This window comes from Arvicola amphibius, chromosome 4 (assembly GCF_903992535.2).
Source record: "Arvicola amphibius chromosome 4, mArvAmp1.2, whole genome shotgun sequence".
Classification (NCBI taxonomy): Eukaryota; Metazoa; Chordata; class Mammalia; order Rodentia; family Cricetidae; genus Arvicola; species Arvicola amphibius.
The window spans coordinates 67,472,120-67,489,039 of record NC_052050.1 but is presented as its reverse complement, the minus strand read 5'-3'; the positions used below and the strand labels follow the sequence as shown (position 1 = coordinate 67,489,039).

Here is a 16,920-nt window from a genome sequence, read left to right as displayed (position 1 = left end):
CAATTTTAAAAAAAATTAAAATTTCATGCCAAATCAAAGTAGCCACCAGTTAGTGTGAAATACATTTACATTTGAGTAGTAAAAGTTATTTACCAAAATGTCTCTTTTCTATCTTTGTTAAATCACACTTACTCCCAAGATGCATTTCTTTTGGTTTGTTTGTTTTTGCTTGTTTGGGGGGTTTTGGAGGTTGTTTGTTTGTTTTGTTTTGAGACAGAATCTCTACGTGTAGCCCAGGCTATCCTGGAACTTGCTCTGTAGACCAGGCTGGTTTAGAACTCACAGAGATCCGCCTCCATCTGGTAGGATGAAAGGCATGTGCCACCACACCCAATCACACACTTGCTTCTTAATATTTGATATTCACAGTACAATTGGAATTAGTTACATTCATTAGGGTCACAACGGTTATTCCGTGTTCAAGATTCCAGAATCTGTCTGCTGCCTACAATGAGGTAGATTAATTTATTTAGTATTGTTGGCTAGGACTAACTTCCTTTAGACTCGATCATCTCTTTTTAAAAGATAGATTTCCAAAATAGTCAGCAAAAGACTGAAAATGTCCTTGCACTGTGTCTAAAAGTGGAAAAAAAAATCCCAGAATTTCAAAAGGTATTATCAAAGTTTCTGTACCTCATTTTAATTTAAAATCAGAATAAAAGCATCCAATTACAAAGACACTACAGATCTTAAAGTCGCCATCTTTGAATATCTAGAGAGCCTGACTCTACTTCTGATTTGGGAATCTGTCCATGCAGAGGCCTCTGGTTAACACCTCCAGGGGCCAGACCAGCTGCTGCCCCTTAACCTTTGGCCCTAAACTTCAAGTCTCCTCCCAAGTTTAGACCTGTGAAGTTTCTTCACAGGGACATCTCCCAGGGAACAAAAATCCCATCTCTATAGGCACATCAAAGTTCAGACAGAAGGTGGAGGCCCATCTGGGTAGAATAGGCTGCGATGGACAAGGTGGGAAGTGGGACAGGCTGCAGGTGTTGGTCCTGTCTTGGACAGGCTTAGATGGTATGGCACAGGCCTTGGTTGGTCAACCAGGGCATTGGTGGCTTCATGGCCATTCAGGTTGGAGGGGGCAGACTGGGCATTAAACCCGCTAAAGGCCCCGGGGTGTGTCGACGAGAGATTTCGGTAAAGGATGGCAGGCCACCACGGATCTTGGTCTTTTTGCGGGGAGCTATGGGGGAGGCACCCAAGAACTTGCTGAAGGAGCTTGACTTCTTCAAGCCACGAGCCAGGTCCTGGAGCATCAAGTCGTCAGCCAGGACGCCTAGAAACGCACTAGTGGTGGAGCCGAGGATGGTGGCAGCCACCTGCACGGGGTGCCTCGACACAAGGCTCCCACTGCCACCACTGGCCCCATCAGGCTCCGTCATAGCTTGCAGGCCAGGGTCACCAAGTAAACGGCGCAGCGCGTAGGAGGAGCCAGGCCGCAGGTACTGGTAGGCACGACGGCCGCTGTGGTCGCGGACGTGCACTTTGGCGCCCAGGCGCACCACTAACAGCACAGCTGCATCCTCGTGGCCGTGCAGGGCCGCCAGGTGCAGCGGCGTGTAGCCACCGTGCGAACGCGCGTTCACGTCCACGGGCGCGCCCCCACGCCGGGCCACCTCCACCAGCTGTAGAGCCATCTCCCGATCGCCACTCTTGGCTGCCCAGTGTAGGGCGGTGAAGCCTGACATGAAGTCACGCTTGGCAGCCAGGCCGCGGTCCCGCAAGAGCAGCCCGTGCAGCTGGTGGCTCCAATGGCCGCTGGCCGTGCGCACCAGCCACTCGTGCTCCGTGGGCTCCAGGGGCACCGCGGGCGGTGGCGGCGGCGCGGCAGGCACCTCCTCTGTATCGGGGCTCAGCAGGCGCGGGCCCGCGCGCGACAGGCGCCTAAGATGGGGGGAGCGGCCGGGTCCCAGGTGGAGGCCCAGACCCGACTCCTCTACCGAGAGCCGCCGCAGCAGCATCGGGGAGGCCCGCGGGCTTGGTTCCTCTGAACGCTGCCTGCGCAGGCCTTGCTCCTCCGCGCGGATCCGCAGCGCCGCGGGGCCGGGGACCACGCAGCGCACCGGCAGCATGCAGGGCTTCTGCGGTGGCATTTGAGCCTTGGGAAGTGCAGGCTTCGGGTCTGGCGACTCTGTGCTCGGCGAGGCTGCCTCCGACGGCACACTGGCCGGTGCGGCTACCTCTGAGGCTCCCTCCGAGGGCCAGGGCAGCTCCGGAACCTCGGGTACCCCAGGCTGTGGCGCTGAGCTTGATGGGACCCCAAGCTGGGTGACCCCAGCAGATGGGGGTCCCGAGGCAGGCTGTAGATCCGATGGTGCGGACAAGTCCTCCTGCGGTTCCTCGGACGGCTGTGGGGAAGGGGAAGCTCCGGGGACGCAGGTGTCCTCCGCTGGGACGGCAGTGCTCTCGGCCTGAGTGGCTGGCACCCCAGGGCTGGAGGGGTGCGGGGGCTCTGGTCCCTCTGGCGGTCGCGGCTTCTTTCTCAGCACCACGAACTTGACCCCATCCAGCTCCTTCACCACCGCCACGTTGTTGACGAACTTCTTGAAGCGGTCCCTGCGGGCTGCGCGGCCGCGTGGGTCCCCAGCGTCCAGCAGCGGCTTGAAGCGACTCAGCAGCTCGGAGTTGCGCACCTGCCCGCCGCGCTCCAAAAGGAAGCCCAGCACCGCCGCCTGGCTCACCCCTGCGGCGGCTGCGGCGGCAGCGGCTGCGGCTGCCAGCGCCATGCTCGGTCCCTGCGGCTCCGGGGTCGCCCCAGTCGCCTCGCCAGGCTCACCTGGAGCTCTGATCCCCGAAGCTGGACTGCAGTCACGCCCTCCCCGCCGCACTGGGACGTCTCCGGGCGAAGGGCGCTTGGGGCTCCTGCCCTCCGCCTGCGCCTGGCCGGGCCCACAGCCTGGGGGATAGGTTGCTGCCGAGAGGTCCTATCCAATGGGTGCTGGGCTCCATGCCCCTGAGCGGTGCTCGGCTTACAGGTGACAGCTGCCACTGGAGGTACTGAGGGAGTGGGGGAGCGGAACCTCTCCGGGCTACCCCACCCCAGTCGCGGAATTAAAGGCGCAGCGCTGCTCTTCCGTTCTGCTCCTGGTTGCTAGGTGGGTGTGTTCCCTGGGGATATTGCCCTGAATGGGCGAGGCAAGGATATTTATTCTTTTCAGCAGTATTTACCACAAAATAAAGGCAGTATTTTACATACGTATGTCCTTGCATACCTCTCCAATTTCGGATGCATCTCCTAGAGGAAAACGGATTCATGAAATTCACAGCAAAAGCATTCGCTGTGTGTGACATTGAATGCACGGCCCTAGAGGCTCACGAGAGGTTTAGAAAGCAATTTTCTTATGATAACATAATACTGTTTTAAATGTGGAGCTTTGACATTTGCATTTTCTTTATAATTCATTGAATGGTGTGTGTGTGTGTGTGTGTGTGTGTGTGTGTCCGTCCTGTAGGTCAGAAGACAACTTGAGACAGTCGGTTCTGGCTTTCCATCATATGGGCTCTGGCATGGCAGCACTCACTTTTCCTCGTTGAACTATGTCAAACACACCCACTTTCTTTTGTCTCCTCGGTATGTGCCTCACATATGGAAGCTGGTATGGAATATGCGATGCCACTGCTTCAGTGTTCTGAGTACTGGATTATAGGTGTGCACCAGTATGCTTCCCCTAAAACAGCACATTTTAACATGGGATTTCAGGAATAAACCCGCAGGAAAACACAAAGAAGGAAAAAAAAATACCGCCAGAAATGACCACTAACATTTTGAAATATTTTCTTCTACTATGTATGGGTATGTCTGTTATACTTTAAAGTAAAAAGGCAAAGTAGGAAGTATATTGGGGCGTTAAACATGGAACCCAAGCCCCCCCCCCCCCAAATGCTTGACTACACCAACCACACCTCCAGGCCAAGCTGTGTTTAAAACTTCGGTTATTTCACAAATATTTATTGAGGACGTAGCTTGTGCTGGGACCTCTTCAGGCTTTGATGCATGTTCGCAGAGATAAAAGCTTTGGCCTAGCAGAGTTCATTTATCGGAAGGAAGCAGAAGCGAGGGAGATGCACGATGTTGTGTGAGCTCTAGCACACACCACGCACGCTGTAGGGAATCTAGGGCGGTCAGACTCCTCGGGGACCGATTTGGAGTTTGTGCCCGGCAGTCAAGGCAGTGAAGGTGGTGGGGAAACTGAAGGAAGAGCTTTAGGCAAGGCGGTAGCTAGGCAGGTGAGAAAGAGCTTTTGCTGCTGGGGAAGGCAGCAGGGCGCGCGGGGGCGGGGGTGGGGGTGGGGGCGCTCCTGGCTTCACTTCTGTTGCTTGTCATCATCTTCAGCTTTTATTTATGTGTGCAGACCTGGTGGGCACAGGCCTGCCGCGGTGCAGGAATGGAAGTTAGAGACTTCATCCGGGAGTTCTTGCCTTTTGCTATGTGGATTCTGAGAGGACTGAATTTAACTCACACACCTTGGCGTGTTGTTTTCTGAGAAAGTCTCTCATCCGACCCATGAAGGCCTCAAACGCCTGCAGAGGCGGTCCTTAAATTCTGACCATCTTGCCTTCACTTAAATGCTGAGCGTACAGGCTTTGACAGTGTACCTGTAGCTGTGTGTGTGTGTGTTGATCCAACTAGAATAAAATATTCCCAGGATGTCCTGGAACTCATCAGTCCTCCTCTTCTAAGTGCTGGGATCACAGGTGAGTACCATCAAGTTGGGGGTTCCTTGTTGTTGTTTTTTTTTTTTTTTTTTGAGGGGGGGACTAGTTCTCACCATGTAACCCTGACTGAAACTTAATATGTAGACCAGGATAGCACAAACTTACAGAGCTCCACCTGCCTCTGCCAACACAGGTGTTGGGAATTAAAGGTGTGTGCCATCAGGCCTGGCCAACTATGCTAGGAGTTTGAGTAGTGTTTTCATTTATTTATTTATTATTCATTCATTGTTGAGACAGGTTTTCTCTGTACTGTCAGTCCTGGAACTCAATTGTAGACCAGGGTGGCCTTGAACAGAGATATCTATCTGGTTCTGCCTCCAGAATGCTGGAATTAGAGGCGTGCACCAACATGTCTGGTTAGCTTTTTTTTTTTAATGTGCATTGGTGTTTGCCTGCATGTATGCCTGTGTGTAAGAGTGCCAGATCCCCTGGAGTTACAGATGGTTGCGAGCTGCCATGTGGATGCTGAGAATTGAACCTGGTTCCTCTGGTAGAGCAAGCAGTGCCCTAAAGTGCTGAGTCATCTCTCCATCCCCTTGTTTTTTGTTTGTTTGCTTGCTTGCTTGCCTGCTTTTGTCTTGTTTTTTAACTTTAAAAATTTCAGTCTAATTTTATGCATATGAGTGTTTTGCCTGCATGTATGTCTGTGCACTACATGTGTGCCTGGTGCCAACATAGGCATCAGGTTCCCAAGAGCTAGACTTCCGGAAGGTTGTGAGCTTTGTCACGTGGGTGGCGGGAACCTAACTCAGGAAGAGCAGCAAACGTTCTTAACTACTGGGCTGTCTCTCCAGCCCCAGCATCTCCTTATTCTACCAAGTAAAAGAACATTTAGGACCATTGTCTTCTGTGTTGTCAAGCAATCAACAGCAGAGTAACAACAGGCGGGGGGGGGGGGGGGGGGGGGGGGGGGGAGGAGTACACGCCTTTAACCTCAGCACTCAGGGAGGCAGAGGCAGGCACATCTCTGTGATTTCAAGGTCATCCCGGTCTATAGACTGAGTTCCAGGACAGCTAGAGATACACAGAGAAACCCTGTTTCAAAAAACCAAAAAAGAAAAAAACAAAACAAAAAAACCATGTCACCAACATGCTTGGAAGAAGAGTTTGTGTTTCAGTATCTCCATTTGTTTTCTGGTTTCTTTGTACAGATGTGTGTGAGCACAGGCACCTTCATGGCTCTGCACCTGTGTGGAGGCCAGGAATCAGTTTTCTCCTGCCACCATGTGGGTTCCAGTGGCTGGAGTTGGGTCTGCAGGCTTGGTGGCAAGCATTTTTATTTACTAGGCCATCTTGATAGCTGGGTCTCTATGGTTTTTGTTGTTTTTATTTTTTTTAATAAAAACCATGTTATGATACTGGGGCAGCTTAAAAAGATGGAAAACTATGAGGACAAAGGAAGGGAGAGAAACCTCTCATCCTGGAGTCTGGCTAAGGTCTCTCACAGGCTGAGAATCAATAATTCCGGCACAAATAATATTTGATATGAAGATTGTAGACAAAGAACTAATGTTACTTTTTTTTTTTTTTTTTTTTTTTTTCTTTTGGTTTTTCGATTCAGGGTTTCTCTGCAGCTTTAGAGCCTGACCTGGAGCTAGCTATTGTAGACCAGGCTGGTCTCGAACTCACAGAGATCCGCCTGCCTCTGCCTCCTGCTAATGTTACTTTCATATATAGATATTTTGCTTTACAATAATATTGAAACAGGTGTGGTGGCAAACTCACCTTTAATTTCAGCCCTCAGGAGGCAGACAGATCTCTGAGTTTGAGGCCAGTCTGGTCTACAGAGCATCTACAGAGCAAGTTCCAGGACAGCCAGGGATACATAGAGAAACCAGCCTCAAAAGACAAAAACAAAAAATGATAACAATAAGTAATAATAATGAACCAATAGGGCCTCGTTCCTCTCCAGGACATTTTCTGGGACTCTCATCAGCCAGGTTTTGCTTACAGTAGAGACATCCTGTCTTACTACATTCCTGTGACCCCAAATTCTACTAGGTTACCTGTAATCCTATCAGGAGGCCCTCAGGAAAAACCTGTGATCTCATTTAGGTTTCTGACAAACCCTTTAAAGGCAATAACTTCAAAAGCCACAAGCAAGGTGTATCTGACTATTGTAAAAACAAATACTACTTTTCTTCTCTCTCTTTTCTTAAACTTTTATTGATTCTTTGTGGATTTCACATCATGCATTCTGATCCCACTCATCTCTCCGTCCCCTCACCCCCGCCCTCTGCCCATGCAGCCTCCCTCCCAAAACAGAACCAGGACAGGTTTCAAAGCTACGGAGAAACCCTGTCTTGAAAAACCAAAACAGACAAACAAATAAAACAGAACAAAAGAGCACTGGCTGCTCTTCCAGAGGTCCTGAGGTCAATTCTCAGGAGCCACATGGTAGCTTACAGCCATCTATAATGAGAGTTGGTGCCCTCTTCTGGCATGCAGGCAAAACACTGTATTTATAATAAATCTTTAAAGAGAGAGGAGAGAGAAGAAAAACCAAAAACAACAAAGAAACAAGAGGGGGGGGGCGGGAGAGAGGAAGAAGAATCTTGCCCTGGAAGCTGCGGTGTGGCCCACTGAGTCACAGTTCACCCTTTAGTCCATTCATCTTTACTTGCTAGTGTTCACTGCCACAAGCCTTTGGTCTGACGAGGTTTATTTCTGCGACGCCACCGGTGGATAATGGGCTCTCACTGGGGCTCCTCTTGGCTATCCTGTTGTTGTCCTGTGTCATGGAGAGCCTGCTGTTTTGGATCTGTAGGTTCATCCCCTTCACGTGTTCCGAAAGTTCATAGATGAGGTGGATGTTGGGGTGGGCCAACCCTTAGCCCTAGTTCTGGGGTGGTAGCTGGGTTCGTCGGCCCGCCAGCTTTTTCCTCATCGCTCCTGCCTCAGTTACCTGCCCAGTGCAGCCTGCAGCAGGGAACAGGGCCAGTTCTCCTGCTCTCAGGTCCTCAGATCTGAGTCATCCACGCTCACACCACCAAGGCCAGCTCCACTTTTCTTTTTTTCTTGATTGATGGCTGGTGTGGGAGGGCTCAACCTATGGTGGGTGGTAATGGCCCTGGTCAGGGGGTCCTGGAGGAGCAAGTCATGGGGAGCAAGCTGGTAAGCAGTACCCCTCCCTGGCTTCTGCATCAGTTCTTGTGTCTAGGTTCATATCTTGAGTTCCTGCCCTGACTTTCCTCAAGGATGGAGTGTACCCTTGGACGTGTAAGCCAAGTAAACTCTTTCCTTTTGGTGATGACCTTTATTACAGCAATAGAAAGCAGACTAAGAGAGGGCCACACCCATCGGGCGGTGGTGGTGCGTGCCTTTAATCCCAATACTCAGGTGGCAGAAGCAGGCAGATCTGAGTTCGAGGCCAGCCTGGTCTACAGAGCTAGTTCTTGAGAAACCCTGTCTCAAAAAAAAAAAAATCTTTACAAAAAGAATTTGAATGAATCCACACTCTGCTCATCCTAGTTCATCCTGAACTGAGTTGAGGTTCTGAAAGGTTAAGGGAGCTCTTCAGACTGCCACGGTGACAGTGTGGACTGTGCCGATGGCAATGACAACCGTGTCATCAGTTATTGCCGTTTCTTTTCTGTTTTATTCTGTTTTTTATGTCTATGGGTGTGTGCTCTTCATGTATGTGCACCAATCACATGTATGCCCGGTGCCCCCAAAACCAGATGAGAGCATTGAATTCTCTGGAACTGGAGTTACAGATGGTTGTGAGACACCATGTGGGGATTAGGAATCGAATCCGGGTCCTTTGCAAGAGCAGCCAGAAACTTCTGAGCCATGGCTCCCACCCCATATTGTTTTTCTTAAAACCTACCCCATTACACCCTAATAAAACCTACTGTAACTTCCCTGAGTCTATGACACTCTGCTTTTGTCTACAGTTGACTCTAGGGGTATCTATTATCTATCTGTGCGCACGAGGACATTAGCCAGGACCTCTGTGAAGATGATATAATCTGCCTTGAGGAGTTTACCACTCAGTGCATCAGAGAAAAGCTGCCAAGCCTTTCTGTACCTATCTCAGATGGACCCTCCAGGTGCTTTCGGGAAGGCTGTCTCTAGGGCAGCGGATGGGGAACTGGGAAGTCCTCACCCGCAGATGAAGCCTTGGAAGAAAGACTGAAGGACAAGTTCAAGACAAAGCATGCTGAACCTGTTTGCAGTTTAGGGTGTATCCCACAGCTCCAGGAGAAGATAGCATTGGGTGAGCACTCCAGTCATGGGTGAGAGGCCTGGGTGCTAGTTTGGACTTTATCCTGTTTGCAGTAGAGTTTCATGGAGGGCCTTCTTGCTTTTAGTTTGCTGAGTTGGCTCAGTGGTTAAGTGTGCATATTGTTCTTGCAGAGGATCTGAGTTTGATTCCCAACACTTATGTAGGGCAGCTCACAGTCTCCTGTAACTCCCGTTCCAGGGGATCTGATGCCCCCAGCCCCTACAGGCACTTGCACTCACTTGCACACACCCACAGATATATACATGTAATTAAAAGTTAAAAGAAGGGGCTGGAGAGATGGCTCCGTGGTTAAGAGCACTCGCTGCTGCCGCAGAGGTTCCCAGCACTCACATGGCAGCTCACAACCACCTATAACCCCAGTTCCGAGGATCTAATGCCCTCTGCTGACTTCCATGGCCACCAGGCACACATATGGTCCATAGACATGCATATAGGCAAAGCACTCAGACCCGAATATGCTTAAATAAAAATACTTTTAAAAGTAAAATTTTATTGTTATTGTTTGTTTTTTAATCGAATTTATTTACGGTGGGAGTGTGCGTGCGTGTGTGTGCACGTATGTGTGTGTGTGTGTGTGTGTGTGTGTGTGTGTAAAAGTCATGGTGTCTGAGGAGGGGGCAGAGGGCAACCTGTAGTAGTCTGTAGAAGTCAGCTCTTTCCTTCCACCCTGTGAGTTTCAGGAATGGAACTCGGGTTCTCAGGCTTGGCAGCAAGAGCCTTTACCCTTGGCTCCATCTCTCCAACCCTGTTGTTTCTTTGTTTTGAGACAGGGTCTTACTCTAGCTCAGCCTGACCTGGAATTTTACATTGTAGCCCTGGCTGCCCTTGAACTCATGGTGAGCCTCAATGTCAGTTCCAAGTGTGAGTCCACACTCAGATTGTTTAATTATTTTCTGATCACAAAAGCAGTGTGATGGAGGAGAGTTATCTGTCTATGTTACTTTCATTGGTTAATTAATAAAGAAAACTGCCTTGGCCCTTTAAGAGACAGAAAATTAGGTAGGCGGAGTAGACAGAACAGAATTGTGGGAACAAGGAAGTAGAGTGGGGACACGATTCAGGCAGTCTCCATGCTTCTCCTCTCTGAGATGGACGCAGGTTAAGATCTCTCCTGGTAAGCCACACCTCGTGGTGCTACACGGATTACTAAATATGGGTTAAAGGAAGATGTGAGAATTAACCAATAAGAGGCTACAGATAATGGGCCAGGCAGTGTTTAAAAGAATACAGTTTCCGTGTAATTATTTTGGGCAAAGCTAGCCGGGTGGCGGGACACAGCCCGCCGCTCCTTCAACAGCAGTGTTTATGTTTTGCCGATTTGCAAGGGTTTCCAAAACACCAAAAGAACAACTGATCACATGTTAGAGAACGCCTCAGTATTTTCCTACCGGATTTGTTGTGGGATTTATTTACTTATGGTTTGGGGACTGTGTCTCATATAGTTGAGCTTACCCTGGAACTTGATAACCAAGGATGACAGCTAGGGCTACATAGAGAAACACTGTCTCAACCTCTCTGCCCACACACAGCCATTGATGACTGTGAGCACCCAGTGTCCTGATCTCCCTGCCTCTACCTTCCAAGTGCTAGGATTACATTCACCAGTGTGCTGGGCTTCTACTTACATATTCATTCATTCAGCCATTCAGTTTTGGTAATGCTGGGGCTCAGCCTTTCACATTCAAAGCAGTGTTCTGCTGCTGAGCCACACCCCAGCTAGAGATCCTATGTAGATGGGATCAAATCACACATTGTTTCATTTTATTTTATTTTTGATTTTTGAGACAGAGTTTCTCTGTAGTTTTTGATGCCTGTCCTGGAACTAGCTCTTGTGGAGCAGGCTGGCCTTGAACTCACAGAGATCCACCTGCCTCTGCCTCCAGAGTGCTGGGATTAAAGGCATTCACCACCACCACTGAGCTTTATTTTATTTTAATTTGGGTTTTTGAGACAGGGTCTTTTTTTTTTTTTAAAGATTTATTTACTAGTGATGTATACAGTGTCCTGTCTGCATGTATCCCTGCCTGCCAGAAGAGGGCACCAGATCTCACTACAGATGGTTGTGAGCCATCATGTGGAGGCTGGGAATTGAACTCAGGACCTCTGGGAGAGCAGCCAGTGCTCTTAACCTCTGAGCCATCTCTCCAGCCTGAGACAGGGTCTTTTTACACAGCCCTGGCTGTTCTGGAACTCACTCTGTAGAGCAGGCTTGCCTTGAACTCACAGAGATCTGCCTGCCTCTGCCTCTTGAGTGCTGGGATTAAAGGCATGTACCACCTGACCATTTTACTCTTAAAGAAATATTTATTTCTATTTTGTGTGTATGAGTACTTTGCCTGCATGTATGTATGTGTACTACATGTGTGCTGTATCATTGGAGGCCAGAAGGTGACATCAGATCCCCTGGAACTGGAGTTACAAGTGGCTGGGAGCCACCATGTGAGTGATGGGATCTGAATCAGGGTCCTCTAGAAGAACAGCCAGTGCTCTTAACCAGAGTGAAACCATATCTACATCCCTGTTTCTTCTTTTATGTTTCTTTGTTTTGTTTTGTTTTGTTTTTTCGAGACAGGGTTTCTCTGTAGCTTTGGAGCCTGTCCTGGAACTAGCTCTTGTAGACCAGGCTGGTCTCGAACTCACAGAGATCCGCCTGCCTCTGCCTCCCAAGTGCTGGGATTAAAGGCGTGCGCCACCACCGCCCGGCTTCTTTTATGTTTCTTAAAACATTTTATTGCATTTATTTATTTGTGTGTGTAAGAGCTACAGGCTACGTGTAGAGTGTTGAAGACAGCTTGTAGGAGTTGATCCTCTGCCTCCACCATGATGGTCGGGAGATAGAAATCAGGTCCTCAGTCTTGGCTGCAAGCCCCTTCACCTGCTGAGTCACCTCACTAGCCCCACGTATCATCTCCTAATCCAGTCTTCATCACAGACTGGTGTGATCAGTGCTGGGACATACGACAGATACACAGCAGGTCCCTGTGGGTGAACGATAAGGGCAGTGGTATGGGAGCCAAGAGTAAGTCAGAAGCAAACCTTGGATTATATTGCTTTGCTTTCATTTTAAAAGTCAATTCTTAGTTTTGTTTCAAAAGCTGCTCTGAATACTTTTTTGGTCACCCCCTGCCAGGGTAAATTTTTGGGGTCCTTGCCCATGATCTCACTTAGGGGAGCCTCAATCAGCTCGGATATTTGTTAAGATGGGGATGCAGCTCACTTGGCAGAGAGCCTGCCTCACATGCACAGGCCCCGGCTTCCATCCCAGCCCCACAGGAACCAGGTGTAATGGTGCAGGCCTCGAATCATAGCATTCAGGAGATGGGGTAAGAAAAGTCAGAAGGCTGCGAGGTGGTGGCGTGGTGGAGGAGTGTCTATGTGTTACTTTCATTATTAATAAAGAAACTGCCTTGGCCCTTTAAGAGACAGAAAATTAGGTAGGCGGAGTAGACAGAACAGAATTGTGGGAGTAAGGAAGCAGAGTTGGGGAGACACTTCAGGCAGTCGCCATAGTGAGTCGCCATGCCTCTCCTCTCCGAGATGGACGCAGGTTAAGATCTCTCCTGGTAAGCGACCACCTCGTGGTGCTACACAGATTACTAAATATGGGTTAAAGGAAGATGTGAGAATTAGCCAATAAGAGGCTACAGATAATGGGCCAGGCAGTGTATAAAAGAATACAGTTTCCGTGTAATTATTTTGGGCAAAGCTAGCCGGGTAGTGGGACACAGCCCCGCCGCTCCTTCTACAGTGGCGCTCACCTTTAATCCCAGCACTCGGGAGGCAGAGGCAGGCGGATCTCTGTGACTTGGAGGCCAGCCTGGTCTACAAGAGCTAGTTCCAGGACTGGCTCCAAAGCTTACAGAGAATCCCTGTCTCAAAAACACACAAAAAAACAAAAAACAAAAAAGAAAGGAAGGGAGGGAGGGAGGAAGGGAGGGAGGGCGGGAGGGACGGAGGGAGAGAGAGAGAGAGAGAGAGAGAGGGAAAGAAAGAAAGAAAGAAAGAAAGAAAGAAAGAAAGAAAGAAAGAAAAAAAGGTCAGAAGTTTAAGGTTGTCTTAAGCTGTATAAGAAGAAACTCTAGCCAGGCTGAGCATGGCAAACATGAATCTGGCAGGCCTTGCCTTTCTCTCCCAATCCCTCTGCCTTGCTAAAAAAAAACCATTGTATCACATTCATGAAACTAGCCACCAAGATCTATTTGGCTGCTTTCTCCTCCTGAGGCTGACTACCAAGATCCATCTATCAAAGTATTAAAGCCCAGCAATCAAAAGCCCCTTTTGGCTCACCCAATTAACATGCCCAAATTAAAATTAAACATCTCATCCTAATCCATGTTTTCCCCTTTGCCTTTATAAACCACCATTTTCCTATGGGCCACATCTGTCTTCTCTGTATCCAGAGGCGGTCCTTTGTCCTCCTCCAGGCCAAATATCCCTCCCCAGCCCGGTGTGGTGGCTCATGCCCAAACACTTGCGAGGCAGAGACAGGTAGATCTCTGAGTCTGAGGCCAGCCTGGTCTACAGAGTGAGTTTCAGGATAGGCAGGGCTACACAGAGAAACCCTGTCTCAAAAAAACATATCTCTCTGTGTGTATAATACCATCCCACTTTCTCTTGTTCTCTTCCTCTTCTATTTCCTGTCTTATTCCCTGCCCTTTGTCCCACTGGGGCAAACAAATCTCCTCTGTGCCAAGAACTTGGTCTTGGGAGTCTGAGTTGATTTTATCTCCTTTCACTATAGCTAATTCAAAGCCAGCCTAGACCGCTTGAAGTCCTGCTTAACAAAACCAAACAAAACCTTGAATATAAGTTACAGACCCCTGCTCTCAGAGGCTGGAGGGGAGCAGGAAGGGCCACGGCTAAAGCCCATTGGCACTGATGTGTTTTGAACTTGTTTTGACAGTGTTCACTGAGAAGAGACAGGATTAAATACTGATTGAACTGGAATTGCAGCTACAGACAGACACCGGGCTTTGAGCTACACAAAGAAGCTCGCCCAAGGTCACAGATCATAACTACCCGATCCTGACTTGAACCCCAAGCTCACCAAGTCTTTAGAGTCATCCTTCTGAATGTTCAGTAAGTAAACTTAGAGAAAATTCCAAAGGATTGGCTTCTGCCTTCTCGGGCATCTCCTCAGCTTGAATGTCTTAAATGATTGGTTTCTAATTTGAGTAGCAGGGTGAGGAGGCTCGTGGCATCATGTTCCCCAGGCTGCTTTTTAATTCTGGTGCCCCATTGCCAATGAGGCCACTGAATCAATTCATTGAGTGACTCAGCAGTTTTGCCCACAGGCATTAGGAAAATCAGATACAAAATGTGTATTTACTGCAAGAGTAAAATTCCACACTGTGCCTTGAACTCGGTGGAGGCAATAAAGAAGGCATTGTCTTCAGCTCAGTGGTTTCGGCTTGGAGGTCATCCAGCTATAACTAATGTCGGGCGAGGAGATACTTAACCTGTGGGTCCTCACCCCTTTGGGAGGGTCAAACAACCTTTCACACAGGCCATATATCAGATATCCTGATTATCAGTTATTTACATTTGATTCATAACAGTAGCAAAATTACAGTTCTGAAGTAACAATGAAAATAATTTTATGGTTGGGGATCACCACAACATGAGAAACTGCATTAAAGGGTTGCAGAATTAGGAAGGTTGAGAGCCACTGATTTAAAGAGATGTTTGTGTCCCTGCCTTTGGGTATCAGACTAGAGTAGAAAGGGGCTCCAAAGAATTCAAATGTCCCTAGGAATGCCATAACCGGGAAAGAAAAGGCCAAAGGCCTGATGCCATCCCGAGATGACCATCTCCCAGGAAGAGCTTCTGGAAACTTATCAGACCACCTTGGAGACACACTGGAGCCCAGACAATGACGGGTCACTAATGAGAGGGACCACGCCTTGGTTGGAACTGTTTAATTATGCATGCATATACCTCTTGCCTTCAATTTGAAACTGTCAGTACCAGAAAGATGGGCTTGGGAGGGGGCGGGCACTGAACCTGTTTATTTGTTCCCTTCCCAATATGGTCATGCGGAATAAACCCCTTTGCCTATTCTTCTCTATTTTTTTCCAGACCTCTTCAGAGACTGGTAAGATAGATCCACGATGGATAAAGGAATTTGCTACCAAACCTGTTTACCTAAATTCAATTCCCAGGACCCACATGGTAGAAGGAGAGACCTGATCCCCACAGTTGTTCTCTGACCTCCACAATCACACTGGTACACATACAAATAAATAAGTGTAATTTAAAAATTCATCTTATTTTAAATACATTTAAAATGTTTATATAACATTAAACACTATTACGACTTGCAACCCACACTGGCCTCTGAATTCTGCGCCTACGCCCCGTTAAGCGTTTGTGGGCGCTTTACGTTTTTTGACCATTTTGTCCCTTGTCTCTGGAATCTTTTGTTTGGCGTGTGCGGTCTCTCACTATGGGTCCCTTCTGCCCTCTTGTGTCTCATCAATGCATCATCAGCAGGGGAGTCTCAAGCTAAAAGCCAGAGCTCCAGGGACTTGAGGGGGATGGGGACTCAGCAGTGGCTGCAGCAGAGGGACTTTGCCCAGATAGCAAGATGTTTTAGTTCCTTCTGGAACAAATCATGTTTTGTTCTTGCTTACTAGTCTGGGGGAAAGAGCAAGGGGCCTCTCTTTCTGTCTCTGTCTCTCTCTGTCTCTCTTTCTCTCTCTCTCTCTCATGCCGGCAGCCTGTTGCCTGGTCTTCATTGAGGTCACAGTTCTAAATTCTACCAACAAATATCAGGTCACATGCCCATGTGGAAAACTCAGTTTTTTCATCTTTGATTCATTTTTTGCAAGCTGTTTCTCTGATTGGTCAGACTGGTTGCTGGGTAGAGAAGCAGCAAGCTTGGTCCTCAGAGACTTGGAAAGCTGGGTACCCATGAGGTGACTCTCCAGATACTGTCCTCTGCTACCTTTTCCCTTCCTTAGTCCTTTTCTGCCTGGTTAATTCTACTATATGAGGGATTTTGTCGTTGTTATTGTTTTAAGACAAGGTCTTGTATGGCTCAGGCTAGCTTCAAACTTGTGATGTAGCTAAGGATGGCTTTGAACTTCTGATCTTCCTGCCTCCTTCTCTCCAGTGCTCTGGTTATAGGTATGCACCATTATGCCTGATGTATGGGGTGCTGGATATTGAACTTAGGGTTTTTCACATGCTAGGCAAGCACTCTACCAACCAAGCTACATCCCTAACCTTAATGTATTATTTTACTTATGTGTATGTGTGTATGTCTTTGTGTATGTGTGTGTGTGTGTATGTGTGCATGCGTGTGTGTGTGTTGTGTGTTCAGGTGGCCAAAGAAGTCAGAAGAGGGCATCAGATCCCCTGGAACTTGAGCAGGTGGGTTGTGAGCAGCCCAGTGTGGGTGCTGGGAACTGAACTCTGATGTTCTGCAAGAGTAGCAACTTTTCTTAAAGGTTGTGCCAGCTTCCCAGCCCCTTGGCTGTATGAGCTTTAATGGAAACAATTATTCTACCCTTACCCTCTCCTCTTGGAGGGAATTTGGAGGCTTTTTTTTTCTTTCTCGAGAGGCTGTGTCTGAATTAGGATAGGCCTAATTTGAGAGGCCTGCAGAGTCCTGTTTAACCATGACATTGTTTATGAAGCTGTGCCCCTGCCTGGCCAGGCTGGTTGTTCCAGAGGACTTCATGCTGTGATGGATAAGTACCAATTTAAATGGCCCCTGAGATTATAGCACCCAGTGTTTGGGAACATGAGACCTACCAAAGGCATTTGCCCTGGGGACAGAGCTGTCCTGGTTTTAAAGAGACTGGTAGACACAGTTCAATTTGTCCCCAACCTCTTTCATAGCCATAATTAACTTGCCTTTGCCTTAGATGAAAGACACCAGTTTGTCTTGATTCCTCTCTGTAATTCTAAGTGCTCATTAACAGAGATGTCCCGTCAGTCATCTG

At 48.5% G+C, this 16,920-nt stretch overlaps 1 protein-coding gene and 1 long non-coding RNA gene across 2 annotated transcripts; one reads left to right on the top strand and one right to left on the bottom strand.

Moving 5' to 3' along the window:
• Window positions 1-618: 618 nt before the first annotated feature.
• Sowaha (sosondowah ankyrin repeat domain family member A) lies at window positions 619-2,732 on the bottom strand. The gene has a single exon (XM_038329179.1). The coding sequence runs from the start codon at window positions 2,730-2,732 to the stop codon at window positions 1,074-1,076; it is 1,659 nt and encodes a 552-aa protein (XP_038185107.1). The 3' UTR covers window positions 619-1,073.
• A 1,395-nt stretch (window positions 2,733-4,127) lies between these two features.
• LOC119811157 lies at window positions 4,128-15,184 on the top strand. Its single transcript, XR_005284940.1, has 4 exons — window positions 4,128-4,233; window positions 4,653-4,701; window positions 13,875-14,050; window positions 15,050-15,184. It is a non-coding gene; the product is annotated as an uncharacterized LOC119811157 (long non-coding RNA).
• The last annotated feature ends 1,736 nt before the right edge of the window (window positions 15,185-16,920 follow it).